This window comes from Apus apus, chromosome 17 (assembly GCF_020740795.1).
Source record: "Apus apus isolate bApuApu2 chromosome 17, bApuApu2.pri.cur, whole genome shotgun sequence".
NCBI classification, from domain to species: domain Eukaryota; kingdom Metazoa; phylum Chordata; class Aves; order Apodiformes; family Apodidae; genus Apus; species Apus apus.
The window spans coordinates 5,477,068-5,496,905 of NC_067298.1; the positions used below are offsets into that span (position 1 = coordinate 5,477,068).

General features: G+C 44.4%; 1 protein-coding gene across 9 annotated transcripts in view; it reads right to left on the minus strand.

Annotated features, from left to right (window-relative positions):
* Positions 1-939: 939 nt before the first annotated feature.
* The window catches only part of UNK (unk zinc finger), a 45,275-nt gene continuing 26,376 nt past the window's right edge, over positions 940-19,838 (minus strand). The window contains exons 9-17 of one of the 9 annotated variants that reach the window (XM_051634897.1): positions 19,045-19,092; positions 17,966-18,166; positions 13,613-13,681; positions 12,740-12,914; positions 11,477-11,578; positions 9,792-9,980; positions 6,707-6,804; positions 5,913-6,170; positions 940-5,526 (exon numbers count right to left, since the gene is read on the minus strand). In XM_051634897.1, the coding sequence (XP_051490857.1) occupies positions 5,371-5,526; positions 5,913-6,170; positions 6,707-6,804; positions 9,792-9,980; positions 11,477-11,578; positions 12,740-12,914; positions 13,613-13,681; positions 17,966-18,166; positions 19,045-19,092 (1,296 nt within the window). In that variant the 3' untranslated portion in view covers positions 940-5,370. Of the gene's footprint in view, positions 5,527-5,912; positions 6,171-6,706; positions 6,889-9,791; positions 9,981-11,476; positions 11,579-12,739; positions 12,915-13,612; positions 13,682-17,965; positions 18,167-19,044; positions 19,093-19,838 lie in introns of all 9 variants that reach the window. The other 8 variants (XM_051634895.1, XM_051634896.1, XM_051634900.1 and 5 more) reach the window with 8 other exon arrangements.

Genomic DNA, 19,838 nt, shown 5'->3' on the forward strand with positions numbered 1-19,838 from the left:
GGTTGTTTGCATTTTATTAGCTAAGGTGTTCTAGCTTTTCATTATTCTTCTTCTCAGTTCTGAGCAGTTCTGTGGGTCTTTTCCCACCCCAAAAAAAGAAATCACACCCTTTCCAGAGAAGGACTAACAAACCTTAAACAATCAGAGCATAACTAACCCCGTGGACAAGAATAGCCCAGGCAGTAAAAAAAAATAGGGTATGAAGCACACAAACCCAGCTCCTAGCAAATGCAAGACTGAGGAGGAAGGCATCCCCATCATCATCATCACCCTGGTGAAGAACCCTGACACAGGCAGATCACAGGAGGGAAGGCACCTCCACCTACCAACCTTATTACTGAACTGGGCGAGTTGGATTATTGTTTTGGTTGGACTAAGGGAAAGTGGTTGATGCATCTTTGAGGCATTAATTAGACCCCAAAGAAATAAAAGGGAATTCTTGGCTCCATCTGTAAGGCCTGTTCTTTTGGGTGCCAGGGTCATATGTATGGTCATATGTTTCTATCCCCCACAGCTGCACAGACACTTGGGGGCAGGCAGAGCTCCCCTCCACCCAGCCTAGCTCTTGCAGGAGGTTAAATTCTTGTCCAGCCCAAGAATCTGGGTGACAAAAACACCCTTTGCTCTGTGGTTTTGCCATTACCAGAGTCTCTGCCCCACCTAACAGCACCAACTCCACCCCCCTTCCATTGCACCCCAAGCATAAACATGAAGAGCAACCCCCCACCACAAAAAAGGGGGGATTGATACAGAAGGGAGTTCAGGAAGAAATGATTCCTGGTAATATGAAAGGGAGGAAGGAAGATTTGCCACGGGATGGATTTGATTTGTTGTTTCAAAGGCTCCACAGCACAGACTTGTCCCCACCACCCCCCAAGCCCCAGAGCACATACACTTCAGGCAGGCAGGCAGGCAGGCAGGCAGGCACACACACACAGCTTTAATATATATATATATATTTCTTAGCAAAAAAATAAAAATTTATTGTCCTCTAAAAAAAAAAAGAAAAAAAAAATCCATCCTGCCCTTGGAAACTGTGACACAGATTTGAGTTCTTTCCAGCCCCACATGCAAATTCACTCTGCCAAGAAAAGAGTCTAAACCAGGTTTCTGACAGCCAAAACACATATTTACAGAGCACGAGAGAACGACAGCTGAAATCACAGTTCTATACATGGAATCAACAACACGTTTTACACACCATCATCACCATTCTGCCAACTTCTACACGGACTAGGGGGCTCTTCTGCCCAGTGCCCTTCCTCCTGGGGGAGAGCAGGGAAGGGACTGGCCAAGAATTGCCACCAGAAATACTGCAGTGTGTTATTATATTTTTTTTTTAAAGTATATTGTCTTTCTTTTAACAGTGGAAGCCACGGAGTGGGGGGAAGCCCCAGAAACCTCTCCGATGCAGTCACTGGTTTGCAGGAATATTTCACCTTTAAAATACTAGATTTTACATCAGTAACATCTATTTTGCTGTTGGCCGTTGCTCCAAGGATTCTTATAATTCTGGAGGAAAAATAAAACCACTGATAATATTCTTCCTTCTTAGGGTGGGGGAAGGAGAAAAAGAGGTTTGGAGGCTGGTGGCACAGCAATGAATCTGTTCAGCATTTAGGGGCTTCCTCACAGGGGAAGGACTTCTCCTCGTTGTCTCAGCTGCACAAGCCTTGCCAAGTGGCTCAGGTTCAGCTTCAGAGATGTACGGGAAGTGTCAAACCCTTGGGCAGGGTTCAGCTGCAGTGAGCCCCTCTGGGGGGGCGGGGTCTGCTCAAGGAAAAGGTTTTGCTCCTGCTCCCAGACTTTTCCCCCCATCCCTCCTGTGCCACAGTTGGCACGTGGCTACGTGACCTAAGGCTGGAGATGATCTAAACGTGGTCCTGCTTAGCCCAAAGCAATGCCAAAATTCTTCAGCTCCTGGCCTGTCATCTACAGCTCTAGCCTTGCTTTTTGGTATCTACCTACCCAGGACAGTGTTGTCTTAAGACATCTGCTTCTATATTGTTTTTCCATAATAATGTCAAAGTTTCTTGACCTTTTAAGATCCTGTGGTTTTCACAACACAATTAAGACTCCCTTCCCCCAGCTCCTTAGCTCAGAACTTTCCAACCTGCACCAACAGTCACCGAGGTGAATGCATCCAAAGCTCAACAAATAAACTGGGGGAGGAAAAATGTCATTATCCAATGAGGAGTCTGCACAAAGAGGCAGGACCCAGGCATGTTCACAGCAGTTCAGTGACAGCCAGCTGGGCTGCTCAGAGAAGCCTTCTGGATGAAAATATCATTTTGAAATGTGACTCAGCCAAAAAGAAAAAAAAGCCCCCTTAGTTCTGATGTGTTTCTGTGTGTCCTGTAAAAGGGAGTTCCTGCTTCAGAAGGAAGCAGGACAGTAGGTTACAGGGGCTGTACACATTAGCACCAGGTTTATCTCAACAAGACTCTCCTATTATTTTTTTTTAACACCATATAGAAGCTGACCACAGACTCTTTAGCCTGAAACACAGTGCTGTGATTATGGGTCATCCCTCCTGCCTCAGGCAGGAACAAGTGCTGGAGTGGGGCAGAAATGCTGCCCTTTCCCTCTGCTCTCACCTCACTCAGTTATGAAATTGTCACATAAAGTGGCCCCCCCCCAAATACTCACAAAATACTCCAAGATGAAGTTCCCTTTTCCATCTGATGCTTAAGAAAATAATTCACATTTCAAATTATTTCTGTTTTTGTTTTGAAAGCAGCAAACAAATTAATAGAAACCTAAATTTAGGAAGTGTTTCTTAAAGACCCAGAGAAAAGAGAGAAAGAGTCTATGTGCTTGTGCAAAGAGAGTGCTGAGAAAAGTTGGGCTGGGGGCAGGGAAGGGGACTTGACATCCCAGGGCTAGTGCTAATTCCTTCAGGCTGTTCTGCCATGAGTGCAGTGTGGCAATGGAAAGTTAAATTGTAAAGGCCAGAAAGGGGAGGGGGGGGGGGGAAGTTTTGAATTCTTTGGTCCTTCAGTAGAAGTTTTAAAACAGAGAAACTGTTTTACTCAAAAGGAAAAAAAAACAAAACAACAAACCAAACATGTTTTCTCTGGCCTGGAATTTTCCTTGTACCCCCTGCCTAAGCAGTGTGCCCCCTCCCCCCACCCCAGAAACTGGGGGCAAATCTCTCTTCCCCCTTGCCAGGCAGCCCTGCAGCACGACCCCACTGAAGTCCCACTGAGGCAGCCAGAGCTGGCACCAGGGGACAATTCCAGCTGAGGAGAGGGGACAAAGTGAAGAGCCCCTGTGGGAATGGGATGCAGTCATGCAGCTGGGTGTGCTGGGCAGGTCTGGAAAAAGAGGGCTGGCCACAGGCAGCATCACCCTCAACAGCCCCACAGGGAGGCTGGGGAGCAGATAAACCACCCTGGTAATAAAAAGTGTTACAAACCAATAGCCAAAACAGGCTGATCAGCTCTGGTTCTTATAAATATTAAAGACCTGATTGAAGAGTTTATTTCCTATGATTTAAGTTAGTTACAAAAGCTTTTTAGCAATTTTTTTTCTCTTAATTGGGCTTTTTCCTCTTCCCCCAACTTCTTTTTATTTTTTTTTTTTTTCCTTTTTATTTTTCCTAAAAAAAGAAACGTTCACGTATTTTAATAAAAGGTCTTTCCTTAAGATCAGACCAAGGCAGATGTGCTGCCCCATGGCACAGACATTCAAAGGCTATAACCAAACAACATAGCCACAATAGTCACTCAACAGTGTCTCTCCATAGAAAAAAAAAATATTAAAAAAACTGATGCTAGTTACAATAAAATACACATGGAAAAAAAAAAAAAAGAGCATTTTTACCAAAAAAACCCAAAACAAAGTTAATGGGAAAAACATAAAAAAGAACTACACAGAGCTGCACTTAAGAGATCATCTGGGAATGCATATTAATCCCTTCCATGTAAAGGAAGGGTGGAATTATGGAAGCAAACCTAATTATGTCTCTGCATTAAATATGAAGCTTTCTGAGAGGCTCTGGTGAGAATTCAGTTTTCCTACACCAGTGGGCTGCTGGAGGTTCCAGTGCTTTTCCAGGTCAGGGAAGGGTGGCACAGGCAGCATTCCCATGCAAAATAAAACTGTTTAGTCAACTGAGAGGCCTTTTGGTTGAGATCCCAGCAGGTTACTGCAATCCACCTGATGTAAAAAATCCAGTGGGCACACTGGTTAAGGAGGTCACAGGACAGCTCAGCTACTGGTCTAAGCTGGTGGCATTTCTTTGTCACACTGAACTTTGTGTCACCACGGGCACATGTGAGGCTCTAGCTCAAAGGCTTCTGGATCTAGAAGTCCACAAGCCATCCTTGAGGTGCTGACACAGGAAACATCTACTCTGTTCAACAAAATCATCCTCAAACTACCTGGAACTGTTTCATGCATTTCAGCAGTGACTATGAACCAGGTCCCTGTGGTTAAACCAAAATTGATCTGGTCTGAAACAGTAAAGAGCTTCTGGGCAGCCACCAGACAAAGGCTGCCTGGAGAGAACCAACCTCTGCATCCGTATTTCTTTCCTAAAGGGCTTTAGCTGACTCAAGGGCAATACTTCTAAGGCTGCTCAGACCTGAAACACATTAGCTGTATCAGCAATGAACACCAGTCACTAAATTTTGGGGCTTGGCTTGCTCTAGGTCCAATAATTGTGATTTTATTTTTTTTTTTCCGCATCTTTTCTTCTTTTCATATAAATATACAAAGAGCGTAAAAAAAATTTAAAAAGTGAACTTTGCTGATTAAATGACAGACAAAGTTCCTGCACATTCAGAGATGGGCAACGTGAAGCCCACCAGGCAGGCACCCAGTGGAGCTCCCATCAGGGAGGACAGTGTTAACCAGGCTGGGTCAGGGAGAGAGCAGGGAGACTGAAGACATCAACAAGTCATTGCAATCCACCTCGATCCTCCCTGTGATCTCAACTCTTCCTCTGGAAAGCACATGGAAGCCCCTCTTGCCCACTCTAAATCCTTCTGGAAATAGTCAAAAATTTGTTATCACCTAAATAGAAAAGAGGAGAAACAGAAGACTCTTTGCAAATGGCCCTTTGATCTGTATTAAAAACAGCTCTCAAAGTTCCTCAAGAGTTAGAATTAGTGGGAGACGGGTGAGGGGCAGTTTAGATACGGGATGTAAAATATTAAAAAGTGCTCTGCAACTAATTTTTGTTTTATGTGTGTATGTGCATGTGTGTGCATGTAGAAACACATACACAGCCACGCACATACGCACACGTATATACATATATATATCTACACATACATATATATATGTACACATACATATATATGTACGTATGTATAAAGTTAAAAAGTTCTATACGATATGATTAGAAGAAGTGTCCTTGGAAGGTCACGACTGGAGGGAGAGGGGCCTGTTGGGCTGGCAGATGGGGCACTCCCCCTGCTCGGCGCAGGTCTCGCACAGCACCGCGTGTTGGCACGGTAACACCACCCGGTTCTCCTCCTGACACTTAAGGCATTTCACTGACTGCATCTGAAATACCGCCTGCAAGAGAGGGGGACGGGGCAAAACGTAAGCAAGGTCACACAGCAAAAGGGTCACCCCCCTTCCTGGGCTATGCAGTTTGGGGCACCACCAGGGCAGGACTTGCAGCTCTCCACCCGATTTGGTCCCCTGAAGCAAAAGCACAGCACACCTTGTCTTTTGACACCTTGAGGGTCAACAGAGCAGCTCTCCTTGACTTAAACTCTGGGTTTTAGGCATCAAGATGATGTAGGTACTGTCCTGTAAGCTGCCTAAAACTCACTTTGCCTACATCCCCAGGGAATGGGTTAGATAGGCTGCTGATTTCTGGCTGTATTAAAGAAGAGGGGAAAAAAAAGCTGTGGAGCAGCAGAGAGAGGCCCTGGCTGCCAATCCCCAGCACTCACCTTGTCCACTTTCTCCAGGTTTGCCCGCAACTGCTTCTGAAGGGTATAAAGGGAAGAGAGAGACAGAGTTTCCAGGTCAGAGAAGGAGCGCAGAAACTGAGGGTCCTGGCCTGTGTGGATCCTCTCCAGCTCCTCCTGCAGTTTCTTCACTTGCAGCTCCAGGGCTTCCCTCTGCTCCCGGGCCAGTTCACATTCCATGTTAGCTGTGTTGGCACGATCGTTTGCTTCCTCTGCCTCCTTTTTCCAAGCATCACAAGCCTACAGGTTCCAACAAAGAGGGTAAAAGGAGCAGTCTGAAAACTCGGTCAGCCTCCAACAGAGATTCCCAGGCAAAACTATCCATTTTCATCCACGTGTCACCAGGAGAGAGTCCTGTCCAATCTGCTCTGTTCAGAAGCGTCCTTGGAGCTTCACTGCAAAGAGCTGCTCATTCCAGACCCCCCACCTGGTCGGGCTGTGGTTTTACATCTTTGGCTCATACTGTTCAGAGGACTAACTTTGCATACTGGCAAATTGTCACAGATTTGAGTCAACTGCCAGGTGTGAAAGATTGTCAAGCACCTCAGTGCACCTGTTGTGACAGCTGCCCAAGCAGCCTCTGAACACATCAGGCTCAGTGATTCAATCCCCTTTTCCAAGGCAGAAGAAAGAACCAGAGACCTTCAGAGAACCTGTCTGTGAAACCCTACAGCCCTTCCCATCACCTCAGTGTCTGGGGAGCTTCTCTTTGAAGGCTGACACTCTCCTACTCCTTTCCACTCCCTAATCCCTCTTCCCAGGTGTTATCCAAGTACCTGTTTGGCTTGTTTCCAGGACTCTTCCCACTGCTTTATTGTGCCGTTGGCTTCATCCAGCTCTTGCCGTAGCCGTGCCAGCTCCGCAGCACCTGGACCTGACAGAAATGCAGGTGAGGTACTGGGCGAAAAACTCCCTGAAGCAAAGTGCTCCCATATGCTGTTGTTCATCCCATTTAAACCTGTTTCACAGGGAAATACAGAGGGTTATGTCACAGGTGCTGGCAATTTCCCCCATTTCCTCCCTACCCTTGTGAAAGCCAGGATTCAAAAACGTGTACACAGGAAAGAGAAGATCATCTTCAGAATTACTCTCACCCCCAGGAGTCCCTCCCAGAGGGACCTGAATAGGGGAATTTTCAGACCATTTGGCCTTGTCTTTAAAGTATAAAGGGAGGACCCAAGAAACTGAGTGGAGGCAGCTTTTGAACCAGGCTGTTTTTAGATGCATCCACTTCACAACAGAGCTGGCTACCAGCTTGAATCCCCCTTCTCATATGAGAACCTCTGAGCTGCTACTGCCTTCCCCCTTTTCTGAGCAGCACAGCCCTGGGCCTTGGGGAACAGATGAGTATACACAGCCCACCCCGGTGGTGCCTCCTGCCACACTATGCCCTAAAAGTCTTCTGCTTCTGTCTCTCAGCTTAGGAAAGGAGCCTCAGTTCCCAAGCAGCGAGACTAAAACACACAAATGTTGTTACTGTTTCCATACACAAGGAACAGCACCAACTGGAAAACCCTGTTTATAAACAAGTGGAGGCCACAGTACATACACCAGTTTCACTCTGCAGAGTTCGAGCATGAAGCTAGTGATTGGCACTGGAGGAGACTAACCACTTCCCTATTTTAAGCTTGTTCAAATTATTTCTCCTTTCAGGAAAAAAAAATTCAGGTTTAGGAGACAAAGCAGTAGAAAAAGTTGTAAACAAAATTGTCTTTTTTTTTTTTCTCACAGACTTACAGGTTTGTACTCTTCTAATAACAAAACTATTTTTCCTTAAAATAAGTATCCACACTTTGCACTCAAGGGAGAACTAACAGGGGAAGCTGACACTGGGACAGTTACTGAGTGATGTGGACTCTTGTGCACATAGACATGCACCAGTTGGATGCAGGAGTCATTTTCACTCAGTGGTGCTCAGCACTGGCTGTGGACACTCCTACATCTAATTGCACCTGATAAGTCTGATTTTAGAGCAGCTGAACTGACTGTGTCTGCAAGGAAGCCCTGGGGGCAATGGCCTCTCAGTGACAGCCAACTCAACACCACTTCCTTCCCATTTAGTGCCAGCCAAGACATAAATAGTTATAAAAATAATACAGCTGAAAAATAGCAGCTTGTTTCCACTAAGGGCTTAGGTGCATTAACAAGTCATTTAGCAGAGCAACAAGGGCTCTCCACTGGCTCAGGCCACTTACCACAGATTTATCCCTGCTGCTCAGAAGCATGCTCAGTTGAGAGCAGGAAGTTGTAATGGAACCTTAACTCACATTTTGTTTTTAAAGCTCCAGTCTTCTTGAAAGGGAATTTAGCACTAAGCAGGATGCTGGCAAGCCAGAAGTTCTGCCATCATGCTGACCAAGCTTAACTCCCCATTTCTTTTTTACTCCTTCTTTTCACCTGCTGCTCTCATTTCACATTGGAAGTAGCAAGCCCCTTTGGTCAGGAATGCCTTCTCTGCACATTTTGCATCTAGCACAGTGGGAACCAGCCCAGGACTAGGTGTTTCTAACTCAATGGCAATACAAGTAAGTAGTAACTGCACACACTACACACTGACTTATGTGCATTCAGTGTTCATGGAATAGATTCCAGATTCCCAACTGCTAGGTTATATTTAAGACAGCTAAATATCTTATCAAGACCTCAGCAAAAATGGTTTTGTTTTATTACAGGTAAATCTATTTTTCTTAAAAATAAATTATTTTAATGCATTTTTAAGCCCCCTACATTTCTTCGGCTTTTTATTTGTATAGTGAAGACCAAAGTAACAGGCTTAACTTCTTTCTTCTCAAATTCAAAGCAGGCCTTAGCAAATTTTCCTTTTCTTACTGAATCTGAGATGAACAGCCAGCCTCAACACTGATTAACAGTAGGGATGCCCTCAGATGTCTCTTTTCCTATTCTAATAGTTGTAAGAGCTGTTAAAGCCAAACAAACAGCAACTGCAAGGCATGGAAGCATGGTTTTGGCCTACACAAACAAGGGATGCAGTTACACGGATAAGTGCATGCAGAAATAAATTACAAAAGCATGTAATAATTATACCAGGTTGAGCTGAATATTAAAGTGCATCTCAAATTTGAAGAAGCACTTACATTTAGTATCAAGAGAGAGAACTAACATTACTGTTAGTAACAGAGAATCTGCAGAGCAGGTGTCACTGTAGCCTTGAGACTATTAAACACTTATTTCTCAAGGTAACCCTGCATCTGGATAATAAAATAGATTTGAGCCCTTAGTTCCCAGTTTGGAGCTGAAGCTCCGAAGTGATTTCTCTTCACAGTCCCCTCATACAGGAAACAGGCCCTCAAGAGGGATTTTGTTTTTTTAAAAAAAAAGAGCAAAGGGGACAAGGACACTAACTTTCTGCAAGGTCCATACTGCAAATCTGTGTGCAGAGTGCCAAACTGGAGAAAAAAGTATGATGACCCACTCTAGAGCTCCCAGAAGCCAATCTGATCTACAAGCAGTCCCAAGGGCAAACTCCAGTCCTGACCTTAGCAAAGCAAAGATGAGGATGGAATTCTGAGTTTTATGTAAAGTGAAGTCTCAGCACAGCACTGGTGGCAGGAAAAGGCAGAGATCTTTTCCCTGAAAGGCATCATCAGAGCAAGTCACTTAACCTATCTGTCTCTTTTCCTCAAGCTAAATGCATTGAAGCAGAGGGAATTGCTCCCTTGTTCACAAGGTATTAGCCAATTTTTGGTGTAGAAGCTTCTAGTACTTCTGCTTTTCTCATGGGGAGAAGAGCTACAAATGGCAGCAGTGAAATAACACGTTAAAAATCAAAGCTAACTTAAAGGAAAATACTTACATGGCACAGACAGGCATGTACATGGGACACACACACTGTGCATTTACCTAATGATCCATGAGAAGCTGATGTCCCCAGGAATGTGTTTTCTGATTGGCTTAAGTGTCCCTGGGGCTGATGAAGGAAATGCGATGAGAGGCTGACCGGTGGAGAAGGAGAGGCAGAGTGAAAGGAGGCTGAGCTTCCAAGGGACCCGGGGATATTTACAGGAGCAGAACTTTGCAGCAAACTCCCACCTGGACAAAGAACACACAGAGAGGATGGCTATGTATGACCATGAAGTATGGGCACAGTGCAGGAGATCAGAGCAGAAGGCATTGGAGGTTCCCTTTCTTCTCCCTAAGCCCCTCGGGACTTTTCTCCACTTCTCAGCGCGTTTCATTCCCCTCTCAGCCTTTAAGGGGAGCACTGAAGCTGCCATCCCTGAACCACACAGGTGAGGCCCCCCAGAGCTCAAGGGACTGCTCTTTCACCAGCCAAAGCAACAGAAGGTTTTCTGAGCAGAGTTCAGTCCCTATCAGTCTAGAGAAGATTAATTTGGTACCTGGCAAAAGACTCGTACTGAAAAATTCACTTCTAAACCATGTGCCTCTGCCCTTAATACTTCCAACCAATCTGTAGTGAGAAGACCTGCTGGGTCAGGTCAAGATCTTAACTACTATGAATCTGTGACTAGCTTTAGTCATTTTAGACGTATTTGAGTGCCTGGATCTACCAGTAATAAACAAACCCAGAGGAAATAAACAAAAACCCAAACTCCAAAGACACAGCACTTCCTTATACAAGAAGTCATTCTCCCTGCCACACACAGATGAGATCTCAGCCCTGCTCCCCACTCTCTCATCACCTCCCTTCTTAGAAGATCACCAGGTAACACCCAGACCTGATGTAACAGAGGAAAAAGCAGCATGGAAGATCTTTAAGCCACTGCAGATGGGTAGCAGCAGAAGCAGGGCTATCAGCAGACATGCACAGGAAACTTTCCGACCAGGATCTTCTCTTTGGCAGGGAAGTGGAAGTGATTTTCTTTAGGGTTCCTTCCACAGGTCCCTTCCTACCTCAATACAGCTCCAGACAGTGTGGTTCCCTTGGAAACCTTCAGACCACTGAAGTCAGCTCTCATTCAAAACCTGTCTTACACAGCAAGGGTAGCCAAAAACCTAGAACCACTTCCCAAAAGCTACGAGGCATTTGTTTTTACCTTACTTTTACTTTACTCTTACTAGAGACAGGCAGAAGAGGCCTCAGCCTACCTCCACATATTAAAATGAGACAGACATCACAGGAATCAAACCAACAGACCATGATGACACTCTGTGACAGATGGATAGTATTACCAGGTCAGTGAGTTTCCTGTTACTGCTAGGGAGAGTTTTCTGCTTAAGATGCAAATGGTTACACTTTGGCCTGTTTTTAAAGGTATCAGGTGCCTTCTAGAATCTACTTACACACTGAAAAAAAAAAACACCACAAAAATCAAGCAAGTCCCATTCAGTGTCAAGAAACATCCCAAAGACACCTGGGCCCAATGGGAAAAACTCAGCTCTTCTAGTCAACCAGGTCAAGTTTTCACTTCAGAGATGCTCAGAGGTTGCCAGAGTTTGTTATAATTGCTGTTTTAACCAATGCTATTTTGGGACTGGTTTTAGAGCTTTGTTGGGCTGTCTCCACTGAGGTGACTGGGCAACACTGCTTGGCAGAAGATAAAGAAAGCTCTGTTGCTTTCATGTACCTATCATGATGCCACTCGTGTGGGGCACTGTGCTGCTGTCAAATGTCTTCTCCAGGGCAGCCACTCCGAATTCATTCAGGTCCAGGTCATCCAAGGCAGACTCTGCCAGACACAGAGGTACCAATTATGTTATAAAGGACCAACAACTTCAAGAGATAGGATGGCCCAAAGAGCCTACATGCAGAGGAAGGAGCCTTTGCTCTCTATTTGTCAGTCTGCACGGCCCTGCTCTCTGCCCTGTGCAACACTCTTCTTAAATGCTTTGGCAGAAGTCTCATGGGCAGCTTTTCCACTCAGGTTTTCTTGCCTGATCTGATTTCTTTTTTGTCTCCAAGTAATCCCAAATGTTATATGAAAACAAAAATGTGCTTAAATAACAGCAGTTCCCATAAGTCTTCACCCAAACTGCTCTTTCAAGTCTGTCCATAATATGCAGTAACACTGGCTTATGACATGTCTGGGCCTGGCTTGTGCTTTGTCCATACTTTGCTGAAGAGCCACTCAGAAAAGCAACACCAGTAGAAGGGAACACCTGAAAAACACCCCTGAGGTTCAAAGATAGGGTAAAATAAAAAAAGCTTATGAACACTTGCAAATGTTCCATCTATTTGAACATGCCTCATCACTAAACATGATCAATATCATTCCATCCCACATGTGCCCACTCATTTCTATTATTATTTAACAAATTGGTGAGATCACCTCAGAAATGTTGGATTAAAAAAAAACAAAACCCAAAAAAAACAGGTGACCAAAAAACCTGTACCAATCTCAGAGGAGTGACTCCACTCTCTGGACTCTCCTGTTCTCCTTTTTCTTACAGCCTCTGTCCTACACTCTATGAAAGGCAATCTACCTTACAATCTACCTGGTGGTTACCCTTGCTATAAAATTGTCATTTAGAAGGTATGGGGTTGTAACTGTGGAAAATGCCCCTGTGATCTCCTGCCTGTTCCAAGACCTTTTTGTAACTTTGCCAAACCTAAAACTAAGGCCCCTTTCCACCATCTGACATTCTGAGTAAGTGGCTCAGAGGCCTTCTGTTGGTCCTGTGGGTAGATTTCATCCATAATGACCTGCAGAAAACATCAGATGTGTCACAGTCACAGAAAAAGCTTACAGCCCTCAGGAATCTGCCAACACTGGGATGAAAAATGGGCGTTCACGGGAACACCCTGCTATTCCAACCTTCAGACCTGGCAATCCATGTCTGAGGAAGCCCTTTTAGCATAAATAAGTAAAAAAAAGAAGAGGTGAAGTTACCTATGACAGACTCAACGGTGTCACTGGTTGGGTAGAAAGGAAGGGCATTGGCATTCATGCCTGGTATGCTGCTGGTGCCAGCAGGGCTTGGTGGAGTTGCAGCCAGACTGGAGGTGATACTAGAGGAGATGCTGGATGTCAGTGGGCTCCCCACTGGGAGAATACCCAGTATGTCCTGAAACAAGAGTTTTGAAAGGGGAAGAGGTAGGATATAAAACATCTTCATAAAAGAATCCCTTCAGAAGCATGCAGGGATGAGCCAAAGATCAGCAGCAAACCTGTTCCTGCCTGCTTCCAACCTGACAGATGGCTGGTGCTACTACTGGGCTGGGGGGTGGGGGAGAGATTAACAGCTTTCCTTTAATTTCTGCCGACTGTTCTCTGTTCTGTCCCCTCTCATATCCCAACCTCCCCCTCCCCCCAGCATTACAAAAATCCTTCAGGCTGCCCCAGAATTAACTCCTGTGACCCACAGGTTGCATGCAATCACAGGGATGGATCACACACTCACTCAGGCTCAGTTTAGCACACGACTTAGAACCTGCTATTAAACTCTCTTTGCCGAATCCTTGAACTTAGATGACTCCAGAGATCCATTCCAGCTCAATTTTCTGTAATTTGGAGACACTCTCCAGCAAGGTTCAGGCCTATGAATCTATCCTGAATTCACACAGGTCTAGTCATTCACAAAGAACACCTTCAGCAAATCATCCCATCTTCATAAAGTAATCCCTCAAGCTGAGCATCCTAATGGTGTCTGGAGTGTCACTGACTCCCTGCAGAGTTATCTGGATCCAAAGAGATTTCTGGTGTCCTTGTCTGTGGCAGTGTGAGCACTGAGCTAGGTGCAGAGCCCTGCCAGCAGCACCATACCTGTTTGGGCTGTAACAAAGGTTGCTCCTGGCTCCTGTGTTCCAGGGAGTGGGACTTCATTTTTGCTTGCTGCAGGAAAGACACAGAACAAAAGATAAAGCAGAGGGATTAGCAGCAAAATTAAAAATGGCTGCCTGCTGGCTTTGGAGAGGCCATGGGAAACACAGTCCCCTCCTCTCTTACAGCCTGCTCTGGGCACTAGAGAATTCAGAGTGGAAAGCAAAGCAAACTGAAAACAACCCAAATAATTTGCTTTCTATACACCAGGACATCCCCCCTAGAGTTATGTAAAGACTTGTCACAATCACATTTGCCTTTAACGCTGCTATAAATCCTCTGCTATTACTAAGGACACCTTAAGTACCAAGACCAAAAAAAGAATTATTTTGTCTTGCTATAAAAATAACTCTTCAGCTTTACTGGTATCTGGGGGAAAAAAAAAAAAATAAAAAAAAAATCCAGAAATAGTGGGAGGCATCCTGTATTTTTAAATTATGTAAACATTTTTCAGCTTTGGGAAAATAAAGTATGCAGATTATGTTTTCCCTCAAACTTTTCAGCTCTCAGCTAGGTCTGCAAAGTAAAATACAGTGGTAGCTAACAAATTTTAAAAGCAACATCATAAAAATTCATCTTTAAAAAAAAAATAACCTTCCCCCCATCCATTTACATAGAGCTCCAAGCTATAAAATATAAGTGAGGTCAAGACTGTCTGGAATTGCAGAACTGCATGAATGCCAACATACATTTAGAATTCCACAATCCAGCCTAAAAATTCAACTTAAAAAAAAACCTTAAAAATTCAGCTTCCAGCACTATATCCCTAACGGATATCAACCCTCTTGCCTCACAACATCAGTCAATTCTGAGCTACAATAACCAGAGCTGGGAAGGAAGTGGCCACACGAGCTTGCCAGTGTGTAAGTCTGCTCTGCAGGCCTCGCTCTGTTCCTCCTGTGCTGCTACATGTGTAAGGCACAGGGAGATCAATCACACCCTCCCAGTACAGAGAAGGAGCAAAGAAGTGCTGAGAGACAAGGCTGCTGCTTTGCTTGTTCTCCAACCCCTCCCCCCCAGCCTGAATCAGAGCCATATTCCAGGCACAAGGTCTGCTCCATGGTTTTTAATCTCCAGAGCAGGCAGTCAGCATCTCTGGAGGGGAAAGTCAGCCATGATGTGCAACAGCAGCACATGAGATGCCCCACCGACCTGAAGGGATATGCCTTGACTTTTTGGCTTATATAGTCTCATGAATCAAGATAAATGATTGCTGGAGAGGAATGACATAACCAGACAGGCGAAAGAGCAGCAGAAGAATTCATCCCTTCCTTGGTTTTGCTTAATTAAATCATTTTCTCTGCTCAGCTGTATGCCTACAGGCAGATGGGGAGGTCAAAGCCTGGCAAACAGGCAGCTGAGATACAGACACAAAGATCCTTCTGCTGTGAGTACCATCCTCTCACTGAACACCACCCAGCACGTTTACACACAGCAAAGCTCCCACCAAACCAACCCAGGCTTGTTTTCCCTTTGTGAGCAGGAGACGCGTTCGGTTGGTGCCTCTGTGTGTGCCTGATAACACGCCTGCTGGATTATCCAACACATCCTCACCCTGCCTGACACTCGACTGAACGCAAAATGTGCTATCAACATTCGTCAGCAGCTGAAGTGAAGGCACACATGCATCCATGGCCCCCCACAGGGAGGCTTCCTGCCAACACAGCTAGCTGGCTCTGGTGCAGTTCAGTCTTACTGGAAGGTTTTTGTTCCTTTAAGGAGGAGAAAAAGTGAGCATGTTTCTAAGTTAGTCCCAATTCCCACTGCCTTGAATTCATGTACCACCAGTGAAAGAGAGAGCAAACCACTAAGCCAGTCTGCTTCAGCTCTGGGTAACATTAAAAGGGCTGTGTATCAAGGCAGAAATGCAAAGGGCAGGCTGAAATTCTCCAGCTCACTCTGCTGCAGTCAGGGAAGAAAACAGGGGACATAAATTACCAGTGAAACCACATGTTTTCTGACCAGCATGGAACAAACCTCCTGTACTGTGTGTCAGGGCTTGGGAACACCTCCTGGTCGTGGCACTCAGCTCCTTCCAGTGCTGCCAGCATTTTTTCAGCTTGCTAAATCTTTTGGGACTCAGGAAATTTATTTTTAGCTTAAAGTGCTGGCTCAGCCTTACCACAAACTATGTGGAACTTATTAACACAGAAGGTGCATTTGTCATTCTAATAAGATAGAAGCTATTTGTACTAATTCTACAGAGGAAAAATGACAAGCCCATTGCAGAGCTGAGCCAAAAGCATCTCTTCAGTTTTCAGATATGAGTGAATGAAGTTAAATGCCTAATTATTGGTCTAATTTACAGGGTATACCAGAATCTCTGGTGCCCACTGCAGCCAAAGAGAATTACAGAGGATTTTTAAAAAGTACGTAATTATAGACTAAAATAAAATTAAATCAGGACACTTATGAGACACCCAATTTTGTCTGTAATAAACCAAGCATAAGGCAACTGTGATTACTTCCATCTATATCTTAATAGCTACTTACTCCAGACATTTAACACAGGTCTTTGCTTAATTAAAGCCACATGAATAAGAAGCTACCTGAATACAGGACTTCTGTAGCACAGCCTGGACTTCAGACATAAATGCTCATCATCTGGCCCTCCTTTTGTAAGTCCTATTCATGCTCCATCCCCTTTCTCCTTGGCTAAGGCTTGCTGCCCATTTTCTCCAAAGCAGGGCCTCCCTGGCACCCTGCCCCTGCTGGCAGGAAACAGGGGTTCTCTCAGTCCTTCAGCTTTGGGTTCACTCCTCCTTTGCAGCAGAGGCATTAGAGAGTCAGCACATGGTTCTCCTTTTGTTGCTAAACAACTGCTACAAGCTGCTGTGCCTGCAAGAAGTGCCAGGATCACAGCATGGTCTGCTCTTTACCCCCAAAGATGTGTTGCATCAATTTGCAATTTCCTAAGCCACATCCACATTGAGCAAGACAATGGAAGCATTTATAAGAAGCCATACGTGCATATAGCTTCCTCTGTATTTGTCACTAAGCCATTTTAATGAGATTAAACATTGTTCAGGGCTGGTCCTACTGAAACATTTGGTTATATTTTCCCCAAGTTGTAAAAATAAATAAAACAAAACCCACAGAGTCTGCTTCTAAATCCAACTACTTTATGAAAGGTCTTGTCTGGATGGGATATTCCCACTGGTTTCTCACAGCAGTGCAAAACTAACACAGCACTATATACTCATTAAGGCTGGGTTCTTTAATATTATAGACAAAAATTTAAACATAGGCAGGTTGAAAGCAGCATTTCCTGTCATGTCTGTTTTCAAGCAATATATATCAGGTCATTTTACTCCTTTTTAATATTTTAAAGAACTTGTAGGAAATATTTTTGCAGACATTTCTTCATAAAAGTAGCTTTCCCCCCCTAAATTGAGATGTTGTTCTATTCATTTAGAAACTCAGTGAGGAATAAAAGCTGTGACCCGAGCTCTGTGTTGGACTCAGCTGACTTGGAAGTGATGGTGCAGAGAAAGTGTTAATTGTAACATCAAGAAAGGAAATTCACAGTAAGAAATTGACTGTGGAAAAAGCTCATGCGTGACCAAAGAGATGAAAGAGACTGTTCCAGGCTTAGGGAGTCTGAACAAGGCATGACACCAAGAAGGAGAAATCTGAGGAAGCAACAAGGCAAGACAGGGATATCCAAAAGGGGGAAGAGGGAACGTTGTTAGAGATGAGGGTTGGGTAAGATTGCAGAGGGTTCTTCAAATGCAAATGAGGAATTCAAATCTAACACAGAAGCCACAGGAGAAAGTCAAGGATCAGAATGATACAGCCAGAGAAGCAAGAGACAACCAAAGTGACATTTTTTAATACACCAGAGAAATGAATGGTGAAAACAGAAGACAAACCAAGTCACGGAGAACAAAGTAAGAGTTCAGAGTGAGAACAGAGAAGGAAGGATGAGTTTCCATGAGACAAGACAGCAAAGAAACAAAACTCTTGGGAAGGACCTAAATATGGAAAAAGAAAGAGCAAGATGTGATATGTGGGAAGCTACCCGGGGTCAACACAGGATAGAAGTTGTGGGGGATTAGGAAAACAGGCAGCAGCTTGAGTTCTACAAACTGAGTGTGTGATGGCAGCCAGGCAGACAAGAACAGATGTAAGACAGAAGAGACTGGAAGGGAGGCTGAAAGCAGAGATCTGAGAACTGCTGATGAGAGCAGTGCTTTCTCATTTTAGTTCCTTGAAAAATAAAAAGACAGCTAGACTGGGCAATTTCTCATTCCTCCTCATCCCCCCCAACTCCTCCAGCCAATGTTCCCTACTAACCTGGCATTTGAAACTCTTCAAATACTCGGCCCCCACCTGATCTTCTCGCTCAAACCCCGGTGCTTTCTTGTAGCTGCTGGCTGCTGTTACTGAGTCTGGAGGAAAACCAATGGTCTCCAAGCTGTGGGGCTTCCCAATGGCACCAGGAGGAGACCCACATATATTAGATGGGCTTCCGAGGCTGCTGTTCCTACAAAGAATCTAACAGAAGGAAGAAGTGTCAGGAAAGTACAGCCAGCAGCAACGACTCGGAGAGGAGAGGCATCCCACAGAAGAGCCCACTCACTTCACTGTTTGTGACTCGATTGTACTGACAGTCAACACCAACATACAACCTTCCAGCAAATATTACTTAAAAAACAGGAAAAAGCTCAAGTAGAGACTGGATTTATACAGTCCCACAGTTATGGGTTTATTGTCATTACTCTGAAGTGCAGTCTGATGAAAAATAGTGACATTTATTCTTTTTGAGGCCTCAAAACTGATACTGAAACTAAAACTGAGAAAAGTTTCCAAACCTGACCAAACTCCCTTTGTTTTCCTTAGGCTACAGTGGATCCTGCCTACACTTTGAGGAGTAGTGTGAAACCTGGAAAGTTGCTATGGTAGTCAGAACAACCAAGCATGTCTGAGCTACGTGTGATACTGTCTCTTTTACTTTCCAGTTGGAAATTCTGAAAGTTTTAATGCAGGCCCAAGCCAAGTATCAACAGCTGCATTAAAAACCTCAAGGATTTCCAACAGTTCCATTCTTTGGACTATAACCAGGGATCACAACCACATGCAACAAGGCTAGTTTTGCACTGTAGATGAAGCCACAGACAGCAACAAAGGAGATGAGTTTTAGAGAAACTGTCTACCTAGATCCCATTTCTCTGGGACAAGAAATTATTTGCTTGCACTGGCAAGCATGACTGTGCTTCAGACAACATTTAGACAGCTACTGCTACTGCAGACTTAAATGTGGCACAGTCTGGGCTGGCATTAAAAAGAAGGAGCATCCTACAATGTTTTGATTTGATTTTTATTCAGCAATCCTGCTGTCCATGCTTCCCTACAGTTGCAAAGATACTACTCACTGTGGTGGAGGTGGGGCTAGTTGGCAGAGTTCCTGATTTATTCCACACCTACAGTACAAATACAAAACAGAACAGGCCACGTGAGGCTGGCTGCTAGAGGGACCTTTTTCTCTGATTAATTCATCACGTAAAATGATCACCAGCAAAGCCATATTTGTTTGCAAGCTACACACAGATGCCCTGTGGAGTGATGAAGTCACAGAAAGACATGTGTTGCTGTTTGGCAAATATCCACGGATTAGGAAAGGCTGTTTAAATGACTAAGAGCTTGAGATTGAAGACCTGAACACTCTATTCAGTGGAAGATAACTTCAATTTCATTGTGGTTTTCAGAGAATTTAGATGATATATTCATAAGATGAAGGGGGGTTGTTTTTTTATGGCTTTCCATAGTGTTATTTAGTAAGAGAAAATATTATGTCCAGACTTTTCAAGATCTGTTTGGAATTCTAGCTGAAATCAAACACAGGAGAACTATGAACTGTTAGGTTGGCTGTGGCACTAATCAAATCAAACTATCAGCTTCTCCTTGAAGAAGGGGAATAAGAGAAAACAGAGGTCCTAAATGAATTCACCTCATTCTGACCAGTTTCAAATGAGTTAAACTTTGTGTCATTTACCTTCTCAAAACCTCAGCCAACCATGCAAAAAGGTTACACACCTTATCAGAAGTAGTGCAAACAGGAAGGACTTAAACACAAAAAAGAATCTCAGCAAAAATGAAGTGGCCTAGCATTCCATGGGCTTCTTATCTGTCTGTATCTGTTCAGCATTTAGAGAGCTCCCTAACAATT